The following is a 21,456-nucleotide window of genomic DNA, read 5'->3' as shown; positions in this document are numbered from 1 at the left end:
TTTGCTATTTTTTGTTTATCATAAATAAAATTATTTGATGTAATGCCATTAAATCGGTCCGTTTTCATGTCAATTTGGTAACTGTTAATTGTACAAAACAAATGGAAGTTTTTAACGACCTTGATTGGCTATACAGCCCTTGCACGGTCGGCTAAAATTGTACATATCAGTCTGAGTACTGTTTAAATATCATTTTAGTTCAACATATTTAGACTCGTCCAGTTCAGGGAAATTATGTTTCTGCAAGTGCTTTTTATGTACTTTTCTTATATTTTTGATGATTAAGTTAATATTGACATTAAAAGACATCCTCACAAAAAGGGCTGTTCAAATCCCCTCGCGCTTCGGGTTCGGGGATCTGAACACCCCTTTTTTGTCGGAGGTCTTTTAATATCAATATTAACTTATCATTGAACTTTTACTATTACTAAAATAAGGACATGCTGGCACAATAAATTGATGCGAACAAACATTTGTGGTCATTGATTTCTAATATTGCTGTAACTTGTATATTACAATCCCTCTTGACCTAAAACTATAACTGAATTGTTGTGCAGCTAAATAGATTTGCAGAAAATAAAAGAGAAAATAATGTCAGTTTAGGTTGATGCAGTCACAATGTTTTTTGTTAAGCAGGTCCTGCCGAGGTAGGAAAACTACTCGTGTACAGATATCATATCTGTTTACGATTCAATATTTTGAATAAAAAGAGGACATGTTGGTACTATAAATTGATACAAACAAATTTTTGAAGTCATTGCTTTTCAATACATGTATAATTGCTGTCATTTGTACAATCCTTGCTTAAAAATATAACTGTATTACTGCAGTGTGCGGCTACATGTATATAGATTTACATGATGGAGAGCAAATATGGTCAGTTAAAGTTTAATTTAAAAACATATTTATTCATAATAGTGGATTTGGAAACAAGTTATTACATTTGGTTATTATTATTATTAATGAGGTCAAATAATTTTGTAATACGATTCATCCGGATTCGCGGAATGTAAATAATTTAAATGATAAAACTAACGGTCTAATTTTGTATAAAGAAAATGGACGAAAAACAAATAATTTATGTAACACGTCAACAAAAGAAAATCACTGAATTACATGCACCTGACTTGGAACAGGCACACACCTCTCTTGATTAAAAATCTGAAATAAGACCAGCAAAATAGCAAATCTCTATATAAATCGCTATTTTGCCGAAGGCTTATATTTAATACAAAGAGTTTTTAAACTTATAAATCAATTCTAGCCGTAGAATTTATAAATCAATTCAAGCCGTAGAATTTATTAATCAATTCTAATCGTAGAACTGTTGTATTCGTAAAACTGTTCTATAAGTAGAACTAACCAAATACAAAATGTTGATCAGTTCTAGGTAGAACTGTCTACAACTGTTCTAGGGTAGAACTGTCAGGATCAGTTCTAGGAAAAACTGACCAAATCAGTTCTTAGTTAGAACTGTTCTAACTAGAACTGTCTAAACGGTGTCAGGCTGACAGTTCTACATATTGTCCTAGAACAGTTCTCCTTACAGATTCTGACAGATTTAATGAGAGGTTAGAAGTGATCTCCACTGTTCGTTGAACTCTGAAAAGCAAAAACCAATAAATATATTTCCTGGAATTATCATGACCTGTTCATATATTTCCAGTTATTACATACATGTACATCAACTCCGTGAATGCAATCGCATGTGTGTCCCAATACATGTACATGTTTCTAATAGTCTTAAGATAAAATAAACAGCATAATACTCTACATGCATATTTTTCTCAAAGGAGTAGGTTCAGTAAGACCCCTTTTTGGCCCCAAAATATAGCAGTTTTACAAAATTGTTAAAATGTAAACCTTTAGTTATTTATTGGACAGTAGAATGCCTCTGCTACATAAATATGGGCTGTTTTTGACAATACAATGCACATATATCCGGTACTTGCACCATTAAGTCATGCTAAATTACTGAAATCCTCATAATTCTAGCATTTTAGTTAAATTTTAGACGGTTTTCGTGTAAAACGAAAGTGGCCGCATTCGTGTTCATCCTGAATATTGAAATGTAAGTTGTATTTTATGATAATACATAACATATATAAAGGTTGAGGATGAACACGGATGCGGCCACTTTCATTTTTACCAAAAACCATCTGAAAAGTGACAATTTTCGGCATATTAGGTAGATTTTTCATATTTGAGCTTGAATCGGATAGTTTTTAATGACTAAATCTGTTAAAATCTTTCACTAAACTAATTAATTCAAATAAAATAGACACTTAAGTGTTTAAAAAGTGGTCAAAATCTTTCGTCAGATGAACCTGTAATTTGAGGCCAAAATCGGTCCTTACCGGACCTACTCCTTTGTGTTTGTCCTATTATAAAAAAAAATCGATTCTCTTGATCAAGAAACATGTACATTAAATATAGACCGATAAACTTCTCAGTCCAATTCTGCATCTTTATGAAAAATGCAGGAGAATCCCGTTATTATGCAAATTGTATTATTCTCAACGAAAATCGATTTTTTTTCCACGCAAAAAAACTATTTCAAACATTACTAGAGTCATCGTTCCATTTTTGCAGCGACATACTCACGTCGAGTCCATTTGTGTGTTTCCTTGTTTTATTCCTTTTTAAGAACCTACATAATTGCATACTCGCATATTTGTGTAATTTATCACATCAAACTTTATTGTTTAACTTTGTATAATGATCTACGGAAGCGTATTAGCGCCACACATCCCTTTTTTTTTTATTAAACAAAAAATTATTGTTTAATTTTGTATAATGATCTACGGAAGCGTATTAGCCCCACACATCCTATCTTTATTTTTTCTTCATATGTTTGCGTTATAACGCATACCTTTGCGTTATAACGCAAACGTTTACGTTGTAACCATGGGAACGCAAAATTTTGCGTTATTTTGTTTCGTCTTATTTAAGATTTAAGATTCAAAGGTAACAGCAGTTATTTAACGGAGGCTGTATATATTAACATTTATCACCTTTGTAGTAATTGCAGAGTAAATGCTTGAATAATTAGAACATGTCATTGACTAATAATGAGCAGAATAATATAAAAAGATGTGATATGAGTATCAATAATAAAATTATCCATCTAAGTCACTGTTCGTAAAAGTAAACCATTATAGGCCAAAGTACGGTCTTCAACACGAGGCATTGGCTCACACCGAAAAGCATACTATAAAGCCCCCCCCCCCCCCTTCCAAAAAAAAAAACGGTATCCATGTTACTACTAGTATATATATATAATAAAGAAAATTGAGTAAATTGAGGTTACACCGAAGAAAATAAACAGCTGCGCCATGAGCTCATGATACGCCCGACGTCTTGTGTGGAAGTTTTATGCAATAAATATAAATAGTTTTTCTGAGAAAGTTTAAAGCAATAACCATATATTGTTTTTGAGACAAGGCGGGACATGTGAAACCCCCCACCCCCTGTTTTTTTTTAATTAAATATCATTAAAATAAAATTTTGAATCGAAACCAAAAAGTATACATATCTCTAGATTAATATAACAAAGAAGTGTGTAAAGTTTTAAGCAATAATCATTATTATTTTTGAGATAAGGCGTGACATGTAACAAAAACCCTCTGTTATACAAAATACTCAAGAACTACAAAAATAAAATTTTGAATCATCAACAAAAAGTATACATATCTTAAGATTAATATAACAAAGACTTGTGTAAAGTTTTAAGCAATAATCATAAATTGTTTTTGAGACACGGCACAACATATAAAAAAACTCCCCCTTTTTTACAAAATACTCAATAACTCAAAAATGAAATTTTGAATCATCACCAAAAAGTATACAGATCTTTAGATTAATATAACAAAGACATGTGTTAAGTTTTCAGCAATAATCATAAATGGTTTTGAGAATTGGCGCGACATGTAAAAAACCCCTCCCCCTTTTTTACAAAATACTCAATAACTCAAAAATGAAATTTTGAATCATCACCAAAAAGTATACAGATATTAAGATTAATATGACTAAGAAGTCTTTAAAGTTTTAAGCCATAATCAAGAATCGCTTTTGAGATACGGTGCGACATGTGAAAAAAAAAACTCCCCTGTTTTAGTTACAAAGTGCCGTAACTCAAAAAGTTTTAATCTTATTTTCACCAAAAAGTATACAGATCATTTGACCATCGAAAGAAACAACTATATAAAGTTTCATGAAATTTGAATAAGTCATTCTCAAGTTACTGTGCGACATGTTTACGCCGGACAGACAGACGGACAGACGGACAGACGGACATACACCGGACATTTGTATACCATAATACGTCCCGTCAAAGTTTTGACGGTCGTATAAAAATTAACTATTATAGCTATAACAAAATATAAATATCCTTCCAAAGTAAGCTCTCGTTTGAGAACTATGTAAAGTTGGTTAGATTCAAACAAGCTACTCTTTAAAAATAAATGTATAAATGAAGATGTTTTGTTAATAAAATTATGTTCTCTCCATTCAAATTGTTACCCTAGTATCTTAAAAATACTTCTCTATATTGAAATGAAAATTCAATGACTTTCTATCAGAGAATTTTTTATCATATTCTGAGATTTAAAAAAAAACATTTTAAAGCAGAAAGATCATTTTATTTATTTGACTTGGAAGTTTCACAATTGTATGACATTATTTTTTATCCTTTAAGGCCAATTAAAATTAATTGCTAGATTTTCATCCCCGCCCGCCCCTCTGAAATCGTCCCGCCCCGATTTTTTTTATTTAACAAAAGTACGATTTCCGGATTTTGTTCATGTCCGTTACCGGGAACCATCGATAATTTCGTTTCATTCAAAACTTCCTGTTTCAAATTTCGTTTTTGTATTTCTTCTAACGAAAATGATTAAGTCGACATATTCTGCTGCTCTATGATGACAACATCATCTACCGAGAATAGAGATTGATAACGAGAAGGGCATGAAATATTCGAGTTACTAGTAAAACGCCTTGTCCTTGAACGCAAATTGCGGTAGTCACAAGTGAATCGAAAACCGTGTTTTTTACTTTATTTATACAATGACTTTGTGTCAGGAAATTTGGACTGAATGATTTCCAAAGCGCAAGAATTGTAGAACAAATTGGTACAAAAAAAACATGACTGGATTAAAGAAATTGACACAATATGACTGTATATTGAGAACAAAAAGTCGACAAACACGCATTTTAATTATAACAAGCCCTTATATTTACCCATGGCTGTTGTTTTTGTTGACAAACAGCAAACACCTTCTGTAACTGTCCCAATACCCTCAATTTAGTCATTAAACAACAACTACTTTTTGGTTAAGTTCATGTTTTACATCATAATTACTTTCAACACTGAGTTTAAATTTTATTCTGTACTCATAATACTTGTGTTGCATACAATTGTACCAATACATTTTATTGATTTTATGGGGACTACAAACCATTGCTTAGAAAGCAAAATAAATTTGGTGTAGGTATAGTCCAACTGAAGAGAGCATTTCTCTTCTTTTTGATGTATACTATAAATAGGTTTCTAAAGCGTAAATTACATGTATAACAGTGGTTGCCAATCAGGGATTTTTATTTAAGAGTTTAAAAAATAGTGTAGGATTTCTTATACAGCATGTATATGCATTATACAACTTGTTTTCCACTAGCATATACTCCGCGGTATGAAGAACTCGTGACGAGGGTTTCATATGAAATAAAATTTAAAAAATAAAATCCTCCCACCCGCCCCATTTTTTTCAAAAATTTGGATGAAAATCTACTAATCAATTTTAGTTGGCCTAATCTAAATAGGCCTATAAACTATACTATTATCTATTTTCTTGTTAAATTATAAATACTTTTCTGATGCACAAATTAGTCTTAATTTATGTATAATTGCACTTCCATTATTCCTAAGCATATTTATTATAACGATTTGGCCTTGTATGTGTGTGACAAAATTGTGTTTTGGTGATGATGATGTGTTTGTAGATCTTTATTTACTGAAATTCTTGCTACTTTCAATTTTCGTTATCTATAATAAATTGGCCCTTTTGTTACAGAGGAAAATATTTTGTAAAAATTTACCAAATTTACTAAATTAATGAAAATTGTTAAAAATTGACTATAAAGGGCATTAACTCCTTAAGAGGTCAACTGACCATTTTGCTCATGTTGACTTATTTGTAGATCTTACTTTGCTAAACATTATTGCTGTTTACAGCTTATCTCTATCTATAAAACGATAATAACTAAAAATGGCAAAATTTACCAATTGGGGGACAGCAACCAGTTGTTCAATTCATCTGAAAATTTCAGGGCAGATAAATATTAACTTGATAAACAATTTAACTGCTTGTCAGATTTGCTTAAAATGCTTTGGTTTCAAAGTTATAAGCCAAAATCTACATTTTACCCCTATGTTCTATTTTTAACCATGGTGGCCATCTTGGTTGATTGGCCTGGTCACTGCACACATTTTTTATACTAGATACCTAAAAATGATTGTGGCTAAGTTTGATCAAATTTGGCACCGTAGTTTCAGAGGAGAAGATTTTTATAGAAGATTACAAAAATTTACGAAAAATTGGTAAAAACTTACTTTAAAGGGCAATAACTCCTTAAGGGGTCAACTGATCATTTTGTTCACGTTGACATGTTTGTTGATCATACTTTGCTGAACATTATGATGTGTACAGTTTATCTCTCAAAATAATAACCAAAAACTGCAAAATTTTCTTAAAATTACCAATTTAGTTGCATCAACCCAACAACAGAATCTCCGATTCATCTGAAAATTTCAGAGCAGATAGATCTTGGCCTGATAAACAATTTTACCGATGTCATATTTGCTCTAAATGCTTTGGTTTCAGAAATATAAGCCAAAATCTACATTTTACCCCTATGTGCTTAACAAACGACGACGACGACGACGGACGACGGACGCAAAGTGATGAGAAAAGCTCACTTGGCCCTTCGGGCCAGGTAAGCTAAAAAATGTGTGGCGCTAATACGCTTCCGTAATGATCTATCAATCAATTGGACATAAATTCGATATATAATACGCACAGAAAGTACAATATCTGCCGCCACGTTTTGGTGCACATCCCTTCGTACAAACATCTGTTTTTTCATCACATGTTCCATGGAAACACTCTTGTTCATCACAACCCCAAACACATGAACCATTTTCAGGAAAACAGTGACTATCTATACATTCAACTGGACAATCCATTGAACAATTGCTTCCCCAAGTACCTTTCCAACATCCTAAATTGAAGCAAATACATGTTTGAAAAATGAATATGTTTTCACGAATACATCTAGTAAAACAAGTTTATTCTGACAAAAATCTGCACATTCAAGTTGATCTGGTAGATTTGAAAAAAAAATAATGTCCCATTATAGAGAAATGAATAAAAAAAGGACATTCAATCTCATATATAAAAAATAAACTGACAACGCCATGGTTAGAAAGAAAAAGACAAACAGACAAACAATAGTACAAAAGACATAGAAAACTAAACACTAAGCAACACGAACTCCACCAAAAACTGGAGGTGATGTTCGGTTATCTAGAAGGAGAGACAGATCCTGCTCCACATGTGGCACCCGTTGTGTTTACTTAGATAAGTCAAACTGTTGTAGGTAAATAAATGTTTTCAAAGTCTCGTGCATATGTAGAACTGCCTTAGAAGTATGTCTTTTAATAATTTAATGATAATATGATGCGCTTATAAATCAATATACATTTACTTTCGACCACCTCAGAACTAGTCTTACAGACAAACAAAACATACAGCAATGTAGCTGATGTATAAGGATTTTGTTACTCGTTTAACTCCCCATTAATAAGAAGACCAACGTCCATATGTTTCTTTTTTTTTTAATTTTCAACTATCAATTTAGGTTATGAAATTACTAAAGAAATGCCTGGTAAACTTTGTGCGACTAACACCCATCAACAGATTAAACTTCATCATCAATGATCAAACCCAAACCTTCGCAAGAGAAGACCGATAAAAATATCGGAACACGTAAGTATCTGTATGATCAAAAGAGATATGAAAAAAAAGTTTTTTAAGAATAATTACTTACTTATCTTTAAGCATTGATGAACTTAGTTAATAGATACGAGGAAAAAATACTTTCCCGATAGTCTTGTTTTGCTGGTAATTGCTTTTTGTCAACTATTATACTCTAATAAAATGATGTGTATTGTATTACAATTCTCGATACAATATTAAAAAAATAATAAAATGGTAAATATCTAACAATAAAACATCCATTTCAGATTCCTCTCGTTCACTGGTTATAAAAATGGCCGGTCATGATTACTGTTTTACATTATCCTTTCTTTCTTAATCTTCAGGATATTTAGAAAAAAATGTATATCATTTCAGGGATATCACTTTTATAAAAGTCAGTTGATGATTTCAAACCTATTATAATATACTGAGCCAAAAAAGTTGAGCAACAAAAAAGGTGAAATTAAATTTTATTTTATTACAAAATCATAACAACATATAATTTTAATAATAACAAAATGGAATTATGACATGTCAGAAGCAACATGAATGTTTATGACATACCTTCATTAGGATTTTCTTTGTATGGAGCGCGGGAAGGTCAAAATGCGGAAATGAGCATAGTGTTATTCATCAATTTCTCAGTCATGTTTTAAATGCACCAACGAAGGATTGACAGGCACACCAGCAGCTGCCCTTAGCCATGCACCTCTTTTGTGGCCGAACAAAAATCTTGTCACGTGTTGACGTAAAGCGAAGGTAGCGCTCCTCCCCTGACGATAGTTTTTTTGGTCTAGAATATATCGACCTATCCTGTGCAGTTGCAATTTGTCGATATCTGTTTGTTCGTCTCTAAACTGTTGCCTTATGCACATTAAATCGAGCCAAGATGTCAGCAACACTCATTTCGGCATCAACCATTCCAAGAGCTTTCTGACGGTCATTTTCGGGATGGCCTGGTTGACACCCCTCGCAATTTTTTCAAAGGTGTATTTGTTTTCTTACCAATGGTGTGTTTCTGATCGTTATTGAAAAGGAAATTTTTAATATCATTTTAAAAGTACAGGTACAGAAGGTAAAACATCAGTTACATGTGCAAAGCTGAAATGGCGTCAAATCAATCACCAGGAAAAAAAGTACGACTGTTTTAAATTACAGGTAAAATTAAGGATTAAATCAATGATGTTTAAATAAAAATTTCCAGAAACAGCAAAATAATTTTTTTTTTTTTTTAAGTGTTGCTAAACTTTTTTGGCTCAGTATATATTGGTCGTCATATTTGTCAATTTTATCCCTTTGGAGTTGTTTTTTTGTAATTTAACAAAAAGTTTGTTTAGTTTGAAACCGTCTTAAACGGAGTCTTGTATATCACTTAGAAGTCCGTCCAATGACGGAAACAATATTTGGACGCGTTTATTTTCGTTTTCCTCCCGAAATGACCCAACCGGATCGTAATTGAGGATGACTAATGAGACTATGCATGGTATTTTGTACATTTAGACACAGAGGCACGATGTTTAATTTACGATGGAAGGAAGAGAAGCAACACACACAATGAGGTCTTTTAAGATAATAGTACAATGTATGCAAAATATATAATTTCATGTATTTAGATCGAAAAAAAATATGTGGTATGATTGCCTACGAGACATCTCTCCACAAGATCCCAAATCACACATAAATTAACATCTATAGATCACTATATGGCCTTAAACAATTAGCAAAGCCACAACCGCAAAGTCAGCTATAAAAGGCCCCGAAATGACAAACTGAAACAATTCAAACGAGAAAACTAACAGCTTAATTTATGCACAAAAAATGAAAAAAATCTAAAGAGAAACAAAGTATTCCGTTAGTTTTAATAACTAAATATAATCCATATATACGTAAAATAAAGAAACGTATAATGAAACACTGGCATTTATTACAGTTCGACGAAGACTGTGTACAAATATTCAATACAGCACCAATAGTTGCGTATAGCAAACATAAAAGTATTGGAGATATGCTTAGTAGATCAAAGTTAAAGACTTTAACATTAAATTGACAGTTGGACCCCTGATGATGGTAGATCTGTCATAATAACTAGATATATTGAAGAAGAATTAAAATATAAATATATCAATATAAACATGAATAATTTTCATATTTGATTATATTCAAATAATGCATCTTAAAATGACCATCCCAAGCTTAACTACCGAAACACGAAATTGATATTTGTGTCGGGTCCTATCAGCAATATGGGATGCGTGGTTGCATGGATGTTTTATTATAACAAAAAGGAAGAATATGTAACACATCAACAACTGAATTACAGGCTCATGACTTGGGATAGAGACATACTTACAAAATTCCAATCCTCCCCCTAATATGGGACACTGGTGTAACAGAACAACGTAATAACGAACTATAAAATTCAGTTGAAAAAGGCTTAACTCATCAGATATATATAATTATATATACTTTTTCACTTTTTTGGTCTTTTAAAAAATGTTGTTTGTGCTGTTTTTAGACCCTTCTACAACGAAATTTGTTTTACATGCACACGTATAAAAATGAAGTTTTTATCCAACGCAATCATAGGTTTGAACGTTGTTTTCAATTTAGACTCATTCATATTTTTTCGTTAGAGCTTGTATCATATTTTCCTTCCGGTTTATATGATCCGTTCATCCTACAGTGACTCTTAAAATTCAAGAGTCTATCTAAAAATGAGGGTACTTTTTATATGGCCTTCCAAATACCGTTTCGATCCCTAACATCACTGAAGAGACATTTATTGTCGAAATCCAGACCGGATGTACTAAAAAAATATTGACACCGTATGTTTGTGGCATAACATCGTGGCCACAAGTTAATTTTTTTCTGTTTAGTATTAAATTCATATTAAGATCCATTTTGTAACAACTTGTGATCAATTTTATTTGGCAATCGCCAATCGCAGTCAGCAGGGTTAAAGATCATCAGTTGTTCGACCTGTTAGTCAAATTCGCTTTGTTTAAATATACTTTTTCACTTTTTTGGTCTTTTGGAAAATGTTGTTTGTGCTGTTTTGAAACCCTTCTACAACGATATTTGTTTTACATGCACACGTATAAAAAATGCGGTTTTTATCCGACGCAATCATAGGTTTTGAACGTAGTTTTCAATTTAGACTCATTTATAATTATACAATGTATATAGATACAAATAGAAATCTACGCAGAGTCGACGTGGACGGGTACTTGTGCAACTTGCTTAGTTAGCAATCAACGAATAATTAATCGAATACACTCGACAAGCATCTCCTGATTTCAATTATGACTTTTCTGTCTTATTGGACGCAAAAGACATTAATGAGCTACATGTGAATTTCATATGAAAAGTACATCCAACACACAGAAACCATTCTGTATGTCAGCACTATGGTTTTTACTTTCGAAAAAAAGTGTTTAACTCTTTATGCATGTACAAATTAAAGTAGCTCAATTTAGATATCGTATGCAACGGTTTAAGCATATTCATAACTGCAGTTACTAGTGTTATTAAAGGTATTAACATCAGAAAGTACAGACTAAATGTATCAAATATCTAAATAAACCCAGGGGTTTCCTCAACCTATCTTATATTTTAAAATTTCCTTGGTGTTGATCTTGTTCGATTTATTTACAAATGTTATACCGTTTTTGGGAATTTTAAAGCTTAACATCTCGGCAAGAGATCAGTGAATTGTTCAAGGCAGAATATCTCATCAAGAAGACTTAAAATATATATTGTTCGTTTGGTTTCTGTTTCACTTACTTAAGGTGGTATGGGAGTATAAAATAAAAATGATTGAATTTGTTCATACTTTGCCAAAACGTAGTAATATTGATATATGTTCAAAAATGTAATAAAAATGATAGGTTGTGACAAAAAGGCACATTTTATATAGATTATACAGGAACATACACAATTTGCCTATTAGAAACTAAACTAAATGATAGAATTGTAAAAATGAATAACGAAAAGATAGCTTTAAGGTAGATTCATGGTACCATCTTGGATTGTACAATCACAGTACGAAAACGGTCTAGTTATTTGACTAAATCTGCAAATTTTGAGACAGATTTGCAATTCAATGGGTTAGACTGTTTTTTTCTATTTAAAGAAAACTTGTTAATTAATCGTATTAATCAAAATATTTAAATAAATATTATTTTTTTTTGGTTTTAAAATCATTTTTTTTTCTTCAAATTAGCCATTTAAGGGGAGATAACTCTTTTAGTACAAAATTTATACTGGGCTATAGGGAATTTTTTTATTTTTACTTGTAGCAATAAAACAAGTTCGGTGACACCATGTTTTCTTTTCATTTTCTTAAAACATATTATGGTACCTTTCTTCTCACAATTTATTTTAAAATTCTGTCTCATAGAATTTTTGTTATGCACACTAATGTGTATTTTCATGAACAAACTAACCAAATTTTGGCAACTTTCAATGACTTATAGCTTGAAAAATAGCACGGTGATCCATTCTTTTTATTAAATTTTTGAAAAGAGCATAGTAAAGAAGACAATGGTTGAAATGATTGGTGATCAGGGTAATCATATGTCTGACCAATCCACGATTCTCTCAGAACAACATAATTTTTATAAAAAATTGTATTCAAAGAGAAAAATTGATTGTTCAAGTGACAGTTTTTTTTCTCATGATGTTGCCCTCACACAGGAACAACATGACCTGTGTGAGGGTAACTTGACATATGAGGAATGTGTTATAGCATTGAGTAAGATGAAAAATGGGAAATCCCCAGGAAGCGATGGATTTACTGTCGATTTTTACAAATTCTTTTGGAGAGATCTTGGACCATTTGTTTATCGATCATTATTCTATTGATATGAATCTGGACTTTTTTTTCAGATTTTCAATATAAAAGTGTCATAACTTGTATACCAAAAGAAGGAAAAGATAGACGATAATTTGGTAATTGGCGACCTATCAGCCTTTTAAATACAGACATTAAGATAGCTTCTGCAGCTATAGCAAACAGAGTTAAGTCTGTATTACTATTTATTATTGGTGACACTCAAAAGGAATTTATCATGGGGAGATTCATTGGGGAGAATACTAGATTATTGTATGATTTTTTTTATTAGTTGATTTTGAAAAGGCATTTGACTCTGTTGACTGGGTATTTTTACAAAAAGCATTAAAAAGTTTTAATTTTGGTCCTTCGATGTGCAGATGGTTCGAGACTCTCTACAAAAGTGTTAAAAGTTGTGTAATCAACAATGGCAATTTGTCAATTTTTTTCAATCTTGAGAGAGGTTGCAGACAAGGTGACATGCTCTCCCCTTATTTGTTTGTTATTGGTGTAGAGTTATTATCGTTGAAACTTAAGTCAAACCCCAAAATTCACGGTATCCTCATTAATGAAAAACAAACACTTTTAAGTCAGTATGCAGATGATACTTTTCTAACTTTAGATGGTAGTGAGACATCACTACAAGAAAGCCTCAATTGTTTTGATTCTTTTTATATGTTATCTGGATTGAAAATGAACAAATCAAAGACAAGAGCTGTCTGGATTGGTAACAAACAATATTCTGATCAAATATTGTGTCCTAATTACAATCTTATGTGGTCACACACAAACTTTAGACTTTTAGGAATAGACTTTTCGCTTGATTTAAAAAGTTTTCTTGATATTAATTTTAGAAAAAAGATCAAAGAGGTTTCAGCTATACTAAAAAGCTGGCAACATAGAAAATTAACACTACTAGGTAAAATTACTGTAATAAAGACTCTGGCATTGCCGAGACTGATTCATTTGTTGACTACCCTGACAAATTTACCTCACTCACAATTAAATGAGATGAGTGCTATGTTTTTTAATTTCATTTGGAATGGTAAGACTGATAGAGTAAAGCGTAGTATTCTTATTGCATATTTTTCACAGGGAGGATTAAATATGGTGCATTTGCAGTCTTTCTGTACATATCTTAAATTATCTTGGGTAAAGAGTTTTTTTTATCAAATTCAGATGGTACTTGGCAGAATTTATTACTAGTAGAACTAAAACAGTTAGGTGGTGACAGAGTCTTTACATAACAAAAGGATAAGATTAAAGAAATTTCTAATCACTTAAAAAATCCATTTTGGAAAGATATATTTGAATGTCTACACATGGCAAAGCCTTTTACAAAGTTATGTGTTCCAGAAATTTTATCATTGGATATTTTAAACTTTATACCAATATCTGAATACCCTGTTTATATGAAATGGAAGTTATATGGTATACAGTTTATAAGGGACATTGTAGATAGTCAAAGTAAATCACTACTAACATTCCAACAAGTAAGACAAAAACTTAATTTGGAATTTTTTTTGAGATACTATAGTTTATTATCTAACATTCCAAAATATATCAAAAAATACACCAAAGATTATTGTGATTTGAACTTAGAAAATTTTGTTCCTTTTGATGCATTTTATAAAAGGATCTTGGAAAATAATAAGTTAAAATTTGTATACAGAGATCTTGTAGATAAAATATGCATACTCCCATATGAGAAATTTTTAAAATGGGAGGATGTAACAAATTCTGAAATCTCAGAATGGTCTAAGTATTTTTCTCTTTTGAAAAGATGTTGTAGGGATACATATTTAAAGAATTTTCAATATAAAATATTGCATAGAATTATACCTACTAATACATTTTTATATAGAATTAAGCAAAAGGAAACAAGTCTATGTACCTTCTGTAATGAGGAAGAGGAAACAATAGAAGATTTATTTTATGATTGTAATGTTACATACAATTTTTGGTTGTCATTTTTACAGAAAATTAAATTATTTGATGAGCATTTCAGCATTAGTAAGACGGAAATTTTATTGGGATTTATTACTAAGAGTTTGTTTATAAATTTGTTAATTATTATAGCTAAAAACTACATTTTTAGATGTAAGTTAAGAAATATAGCTCCTAGTTTTATAGGACTTAAATTCAGAATAAAAACAATACCAATCTAATGAATTTTATATTGCAAACAAAAATAATAGAGCAGCATCTTATGAAAGATTCTGGTCCCCACTACATATAATTTTTTCATGATTTATTATCATTTATACTTTAAATTATACTATAGTGAGCAGTGGTATTTTGAATTTTAAATTTATATATAGACATGCAAGCATACTAATGGTAAGATTGCAGCGACTGTGTGTAAGTAGTGAGAGAAAGTGTGAGTGTGAGCAGCTATATTCTTTTTTTCTATAATAACTATATTCTTGTACTATGAAGATAAATTAAAAAAAAACAAAATGGATAGTCTTGTATATAACTTTCAATATTTACCCCAAAAACCATAGTCAGGTGGTGATTATAGAGGTATTGTAAAATCCTGACTATTGAAAAACAAATAAAAGATAAAAAAAAAAAAAAAAAGACAAGGCTTTGTGAATATTAAAAGAAAAGATAGGGTCACCGTTTATTTTTTCCAACTAAAATACAGAGTTACATCCCCTTTAAATTTCAATTTTAAAAATAATAAAAAATCAACCAAAATAGAATACACTAGTCTTGTAAAAATATTAATATTTATAAGTTAAACTCTTATAAATTGGTTCTTTTGAATGAAAATTCGCATTAGTTATCTGCATTCCGGGATCAAATTATGTTAATTTGATTGAAAATCTGGACCTTAGAATCTCAGTTTTTTACAATCCAAGATGACGGAAGACACCCATACCACCTTAAGGTAGATAGGTCTAAATTAAAATCCATAAATTATCTGCATTAGTTAAATCCATAAATTATCACATTAGGTATCTGCATTCCGGGATCAAATTATGTTAATTTGATTGAAAATCTGGACCTTAGAATCTCAGTTTTTTACAATCCAAGATGACGGAAGACACCCATACCACCTTAAGGTAGATAGGTCTAAATTAAAATCCATAAATTATCTGCATTAGTTAAATCCATAAATTATCACATTAGTTATCTGCATTCCGGGATCAAATTATGCTAATTTGATTGAAAATCTGGACCTTAGAATCTCAGTTTTTTACAATCGAAGATGACGGAAGACACCCATACCACCTTAAGGTAGATAGGTCTAAATTAAAATCCATAAATCCCCCCCCCCCCCGCATTTTCCTATGTGGTAAAATTGCTTTTGTAAAATACAGAAGTTAATATGATAAGACACACATAGTTTTTCTAGACCTATTACTCATGTTACTACCTGGTTTTTTTTAAATCCAAGTTTGAGGAACACAACCCAACCACCTCGATATATCAAACATCTTTAATCTCTATAACTGTACTTGATTATATGTTGCTGATTCTTTAGCGTTCATCCCATATTTCCTTTAACAATTATCAAAAGAGATCCAAAACCTTTTAAAAAAGAATGGTCTAACCTAAAACCAATTTAAATGGGAGTACATTTAACACTGGACACTTTAAATTTGCAAAACACTCATTTGCAAATCCGCCGCCGCCTCAAATAAGAGCTACAGTGTCATGTATATAACCAAAATGTGCGGAATTACATGGGATTCAATAATTTCATTGGTTTTCTACTGTTACTATTATATTTATTTTTCTATTTGATTTATAAAAACATGGGATTTTCAATATCCCATGGGACAGGGCAAAATCCCATGGGATTTACCATTATCCCATGGGATTTTGGTTAAATCCCATGGGATTTTTTTTTGGTCCCATGGGATAATTGTAGTCCCATGGGATATTTGTTGTCCCATGGGACAAACAAAATCCCATGGGATTATTATTATCCCATGGGATTTTTAATATCCCATGGGACAAAATAAAATCCTATGGGATTCAAATTATAAATATATAGATATAAATATACAGTAATGTGTATGTTACAATGTATCCTATTTGGTAGTAAATTGTTATAAGATGAATCTTTTTAATTGAATATCTTTTTTCTTTGGAAATATTAATTCAACATATTGTTCTATAACTGTTCAAAACTAAACTTTTAAACAACAAAGTAGATAATGTAAGTATCAATATATGTTTATTTATGAAATATAGAATACTTTCTTGAAACACTATTATTTACCATTTGAAATCAATGAAAAACTCTAATATAAGGCTGAACATACTAGTACTGTAAATTCAGAAATTATTGCGTGCATTTATTATTGGATTTTTGTCATTTAAGACTAATATGAGATTTTAATTTTTTACGATTTTGAGATCAGTTTAATTCATATAAAATATTTCTAAATGGGAGTTTAAATTATTGCGTTTACATCTGTGTTGCAATTTTTGCAAATATAAACCCTCACAATAATTCTTGAATTTACAGTAGCTATTTAAGTAAATCTATTTTTTTCACAATATCCCTCCACACAAAACATTAATAGTTTCTTATCATCCAGCATTGTGTGATCTTTTAGTCCACTTTTTGGTCATTCAGCGCACAGAACATTGACATTATTGTGGTTTCAATATCTTTGGTATTTAAAAGAACTTCAAATCATTGACTGAGTGATGAAAATAATAGCTGATCCAACTTTTGTCTTTGAATTTATTCTGGTCTTGTTTCTATGTTTTCTCCATTTATTCTAGATGATGAATTTCAATCCTTCTGAAAAAGAACCAATAAAATCTGAAGTATTATATAAATTTTTTTGCATACATGTAGCAATAATATGATTTTTAATAAAAATAGCTATGCGGTATGGATTTTACTGATTGTTAAAGGTTGTCCAATGTCATCAGTTGCTAACCTCTTACATCCTTTGGTCTCTGATGGAGAGTTGTCAAATTAGCAATATACCACATCTTCCTATTCTAATACTACCGGTATATAATAATCAATTAATTTATTCTGCTTTATAACATTTGGGTATTTTCCTAAGTTATATATATCATATATAAAGATCAATGTTAAAACTTTAGGCAGTTATAATAACATATTCCATTATTCACTAGAATTTGAATATATTATACAAAATGCAGACAACAGAAACAATATATCTTTAAGCTTTTGAAGTTCTGACAGAGTTCAATTTGTGTTTTATTTCAATGTAAAAATACCTTGAAATCTTCGGACATATTGGAAATTATAACATTGATACAAAAAAATATATTGTTTTATACTTATTTTTTGTGTTGTTGGCTTGCTGTCTCATTTTACAGTTATACATACATCAATAATCTTCTTCTTTATTAAAAGTAAATATGGGATATTTTTTATTTTTATAATCTGAAAACATTATATTTCTATAGAATAACTTATTACCAAGTTCACAAACACCAACGTGTTTGTCAGATACTAATTTTAAGACATGTATAAATGTTCTAGACCATATAAGTATTTGGACCGTATGTTTACGGTCCCAAACATATAAGTATACTCTTACAGTCCGACCATATGCATACAATCAGACCATTTGAGTATACCCGGTACTTGTACTGTCTAATACCAGAGCTCAACCAAATATGTATTTTTATTTCTACTGCAATTAAACTTTTTGTATTAATCTATTAAAGATTTCAGTTATGTTGATCTGTAATGTATATTTGTTTCTAATAAACTTGACCAACTTCTTAAAATTGGGCAGACGTACGCGTAGTCTAAATACTCATATGTTCTGGAACATAAACATGATTAACAAGCATTCGACAGGATGTCATGCTAAAATCCCTTAATATTAGTACTAAATTTTGAGTATATATATGTAAATCCACAGGCTACTTACTGAAATTAAAGAGGATACAATTTAGAGGAAGGACTGGACAGATGAATGCACAAACACTATTAAAACAGAGCATAAAACTTACCAAAAACAAGATGTTTTACATTTATCCTTCAGAAGCAGGAAAATTGAAAAGTTTTTTTTTCTTTCTCTGCTGTCCATGGTATAAACTTTAAATTCATTCATGCAAAATATGAAAATCTGCAAAAGTAGGACATTGAACCTCAGCTTATCCACATTTTGACTTTTGAGCTGCATATTTTTTTTTCTTTTCATCTTGCTGACAATCTACATGATCTAAACATAAAAAAATGATAAAACATAATTCTAGATTAACTTTCTGTTTTTATTTTTGTTGATACAAACAATTTTTCCCAGCTTAAAAGGAAAACATCATCACAAAAAAGGAGGTCATACTAACCTCCTAAATATTTAAACAAACCAAAATTAATTACTTGATTAAGATCTTGTCATAAATTAATAGCATTGATACCCTTATTTTTGAAGACCATATATATATATATATATATGTCTTTTGCATACTTATATTCCTTTGTACAACAGTATGCATATTGAGATTGATTCCGAGGACTTAAATGTTAAATTAGCATGATTAATTTTACAGTTTCTCAGCTCCATGTGTACAATATGAGAGTATCTTGCAATACTGTATATTCTGATATTCAGAACATATTGTGAGGTTTTTATTAATGCAAATGAGAGCTGTATATCATTCTTATTTCTGAGACATATTTATGAGCTGAAGACCAGTGCCAAAATTTCCTCACTGCATTGAAGACCCATAGGTGACCTTCGGTCGTTGTCTGCTCTTTGGTTGTCACTTGTGTTGTTGTCTCTTTGACAAATTACCAGTTTCTACTTCCCATTTTATAACATGTATGCAGATTTTTCGTAAATTACAATAATCAATCACGCAATTCTGTCCATTATTTATTTGTTATTGAAAATAAGCAAAAATAAATGCACACAAAATTTAACATTGTTAATAAAGGCTTTTTTTAAAATTCAAAACAGTTGCCTACACCGTTAATTTCCTTGTTTGATTTATTTCATATTTTTAAAGCCTTAATAGCTAGGTAGATGGTATGCCTGGATGGATCCAGTCATTTTATAAAGGGGGTTCCCTGTTCCCAACCCAAGATTTAGGAGGGGTGGTTCCAACTATATGTTCCCATTCAAATGCATTGAGTGTCCAAAAAAAAGGAGGGGTTCCAAGTTGAACTTCCAACCCCTAGAATCCTCCCCCTGTGATCCGGAATTTTTTTCACTTAACCACTGGGGATCTCAACCATTTAAAAGTTTTTCAAACATGTGAGGGTGGGGGTGACCCCCCATGGACTCTCCCTATATTTCATTTGATGTGTTTTATTGTTCCATACAAGAATATATATGGTTTAGGGGTGGGGATCTTGACCGTTTACAAGATAATAGTACATTCTCAAATTGAACGGGACGGGGTGACCCCCAGGGACTTCCTTTTAATTTTAATTGATTTGTTTTATCGTCCCCTTCAAGAATATATATGGTTTAGGGGTGGGGATCTGGACCGTTTACAAGATAATAGCACATTCTCAAATTGAACGGGGATGGGTGACCCCCAGGGACTAACCTTTAATTTTAATTGATTTGTTTTATAGTCCCATTCAAGAATATATATTGTTTAGGGGTGGGGATCTAAACCGTTTACAAGATAATAGCACATTCTTAAATTGAATGGGGTGGGGTGACCCCCCAGGGACTTCCCTTTAATTTTAATTGATTCATTTTATTGTCCCATTCAAGAATATATATGGTTTAGGGGTGGGGATCTAAACCGTTTACAAGATAATAGCATATTCTCAATTTGAAGGGGTGGGGATTACCCCCCAGGGACTCACCCTCCCTTCTTTCTTCCCCCCAAAATACCTGATCACCCCCCCCCCTTTCCTCATTTCAATCACCCCGATATGATCTGATAGTTTTATCACTTACAATAGGAATTGGTTTAAATTCCCCCAATTAATTCTAGTCGGTCAAATATATGAATAAATTGATTTAAATTTCATTTTTGATAAAGAAGGACAAAAGTTTTCTATGGTTAATAGAACTTGATAGTTGATAATTTGGGAAGCTTTCAAATTCATAGCATGCCGGTGGTTGTGTTCAAAGTGCTGGTTTTTTTTTTTATCACCCTCGTTGTTTGCGGACTAACGATTTAGGCCTGTGGTGGATAATAGTGTGCGTGCATTAATTTTCTATACCTTCTTAATTAATATTTTCAAATACTGACGGCAAGTGTTGTAATGTATCAGTGTCTTATTTGAGACCAACGTGCTATTTACATGTGCGATCGAAAATGCAGGGGAAGGAAACTTGTCAATTGTGTTTATTTTTAATCCAAAATAAAATAAGCCGCCGTAAAATTAATCTTGGGTAAATTCCTCAAATTGATGCAAGAGGCTTCTTTTTTTTAAGCTATATTTTTAATGACTTACACTTTTTACCATTATTCTCTTTCTTTCACTATTCTTTATTCCTTTTTTTTTTTGCCCGTTATTCTCTATATCCTCTTATGTGGACTTTCGGTGGTTTATTTTTTTAGTTCTGTGATAAGTCAATATTTCATGCAGGTTCATGAAATAATGGTTTTATGCATATCAGGCAAGATTGTGCGTGGAATTTTAATAAACAATTCAACACCACATGTTAT

At 31.2% G+C, this 21,456-nt stretch overlaps 2 protein-coding genes across 3 annotated transcripts in view; both read right to left on the bottom strand.

Moving 5' to 3' along the window:
- LOC139487887 (receptor-type tyrosine-protein phosphatase kappa-like) overlaps window positions 1-21,456 on the bottom strand; it is a 149,494-nt gene that overhangs the window by 36,855 nt on the left and 91,183 nt on the right. Inside the window, exon 5 of one of the 2 annotated variants that reach the window (XM_071273055.1) lies at window positions 7,075-7,275. The exons of the other annotated variant lie outside the window; for it this stretch is intronic. Coding sequence (XP_071129156.1) covers window positions 7,075-7,275 — 201 coding nt within the window. The remainder of the gene's footprint in view (window positions 1-7,074; window positions 7,276-21,456) is intronic. 2 annotated transcript variants of the gene reach the window in all.
- LOC139487853 (receptor-type tyrosine-protein phosphatase mu-like) overlaps window positions 3,409-21,456 on the bottom strand; it is a 317,750-nt gene continuing 299,702 nt past the window's right edge. The window contains exon 31 of the transcript XR_011655886.1: window positions 3,409-4,360. The gene's annotated coding sequence lies outside the window, so the exon portion shown is untranslated. The remainder of the gene's footprint in view (window positions 4,361-21,456) is intronic.

This window comes from Mytilus edulis, chromosome 1 (genome assembly GCF_963676685.1).
Source record: "Mytilus edulis chromosome 1, xbMytEdul2.2, whole genome shotgun sequence".
NCBI lineage: Eukaryota > Metazoa > Mollusca > Bivalvia > Mytilida > Mytilidae > Mytilus > Mytilus edulis.
The sequence above is the reverse complement of the archived record's forward strand: the minus strand, read 5'-3'. Positions and strand labels throughout refer to the sequence as shown.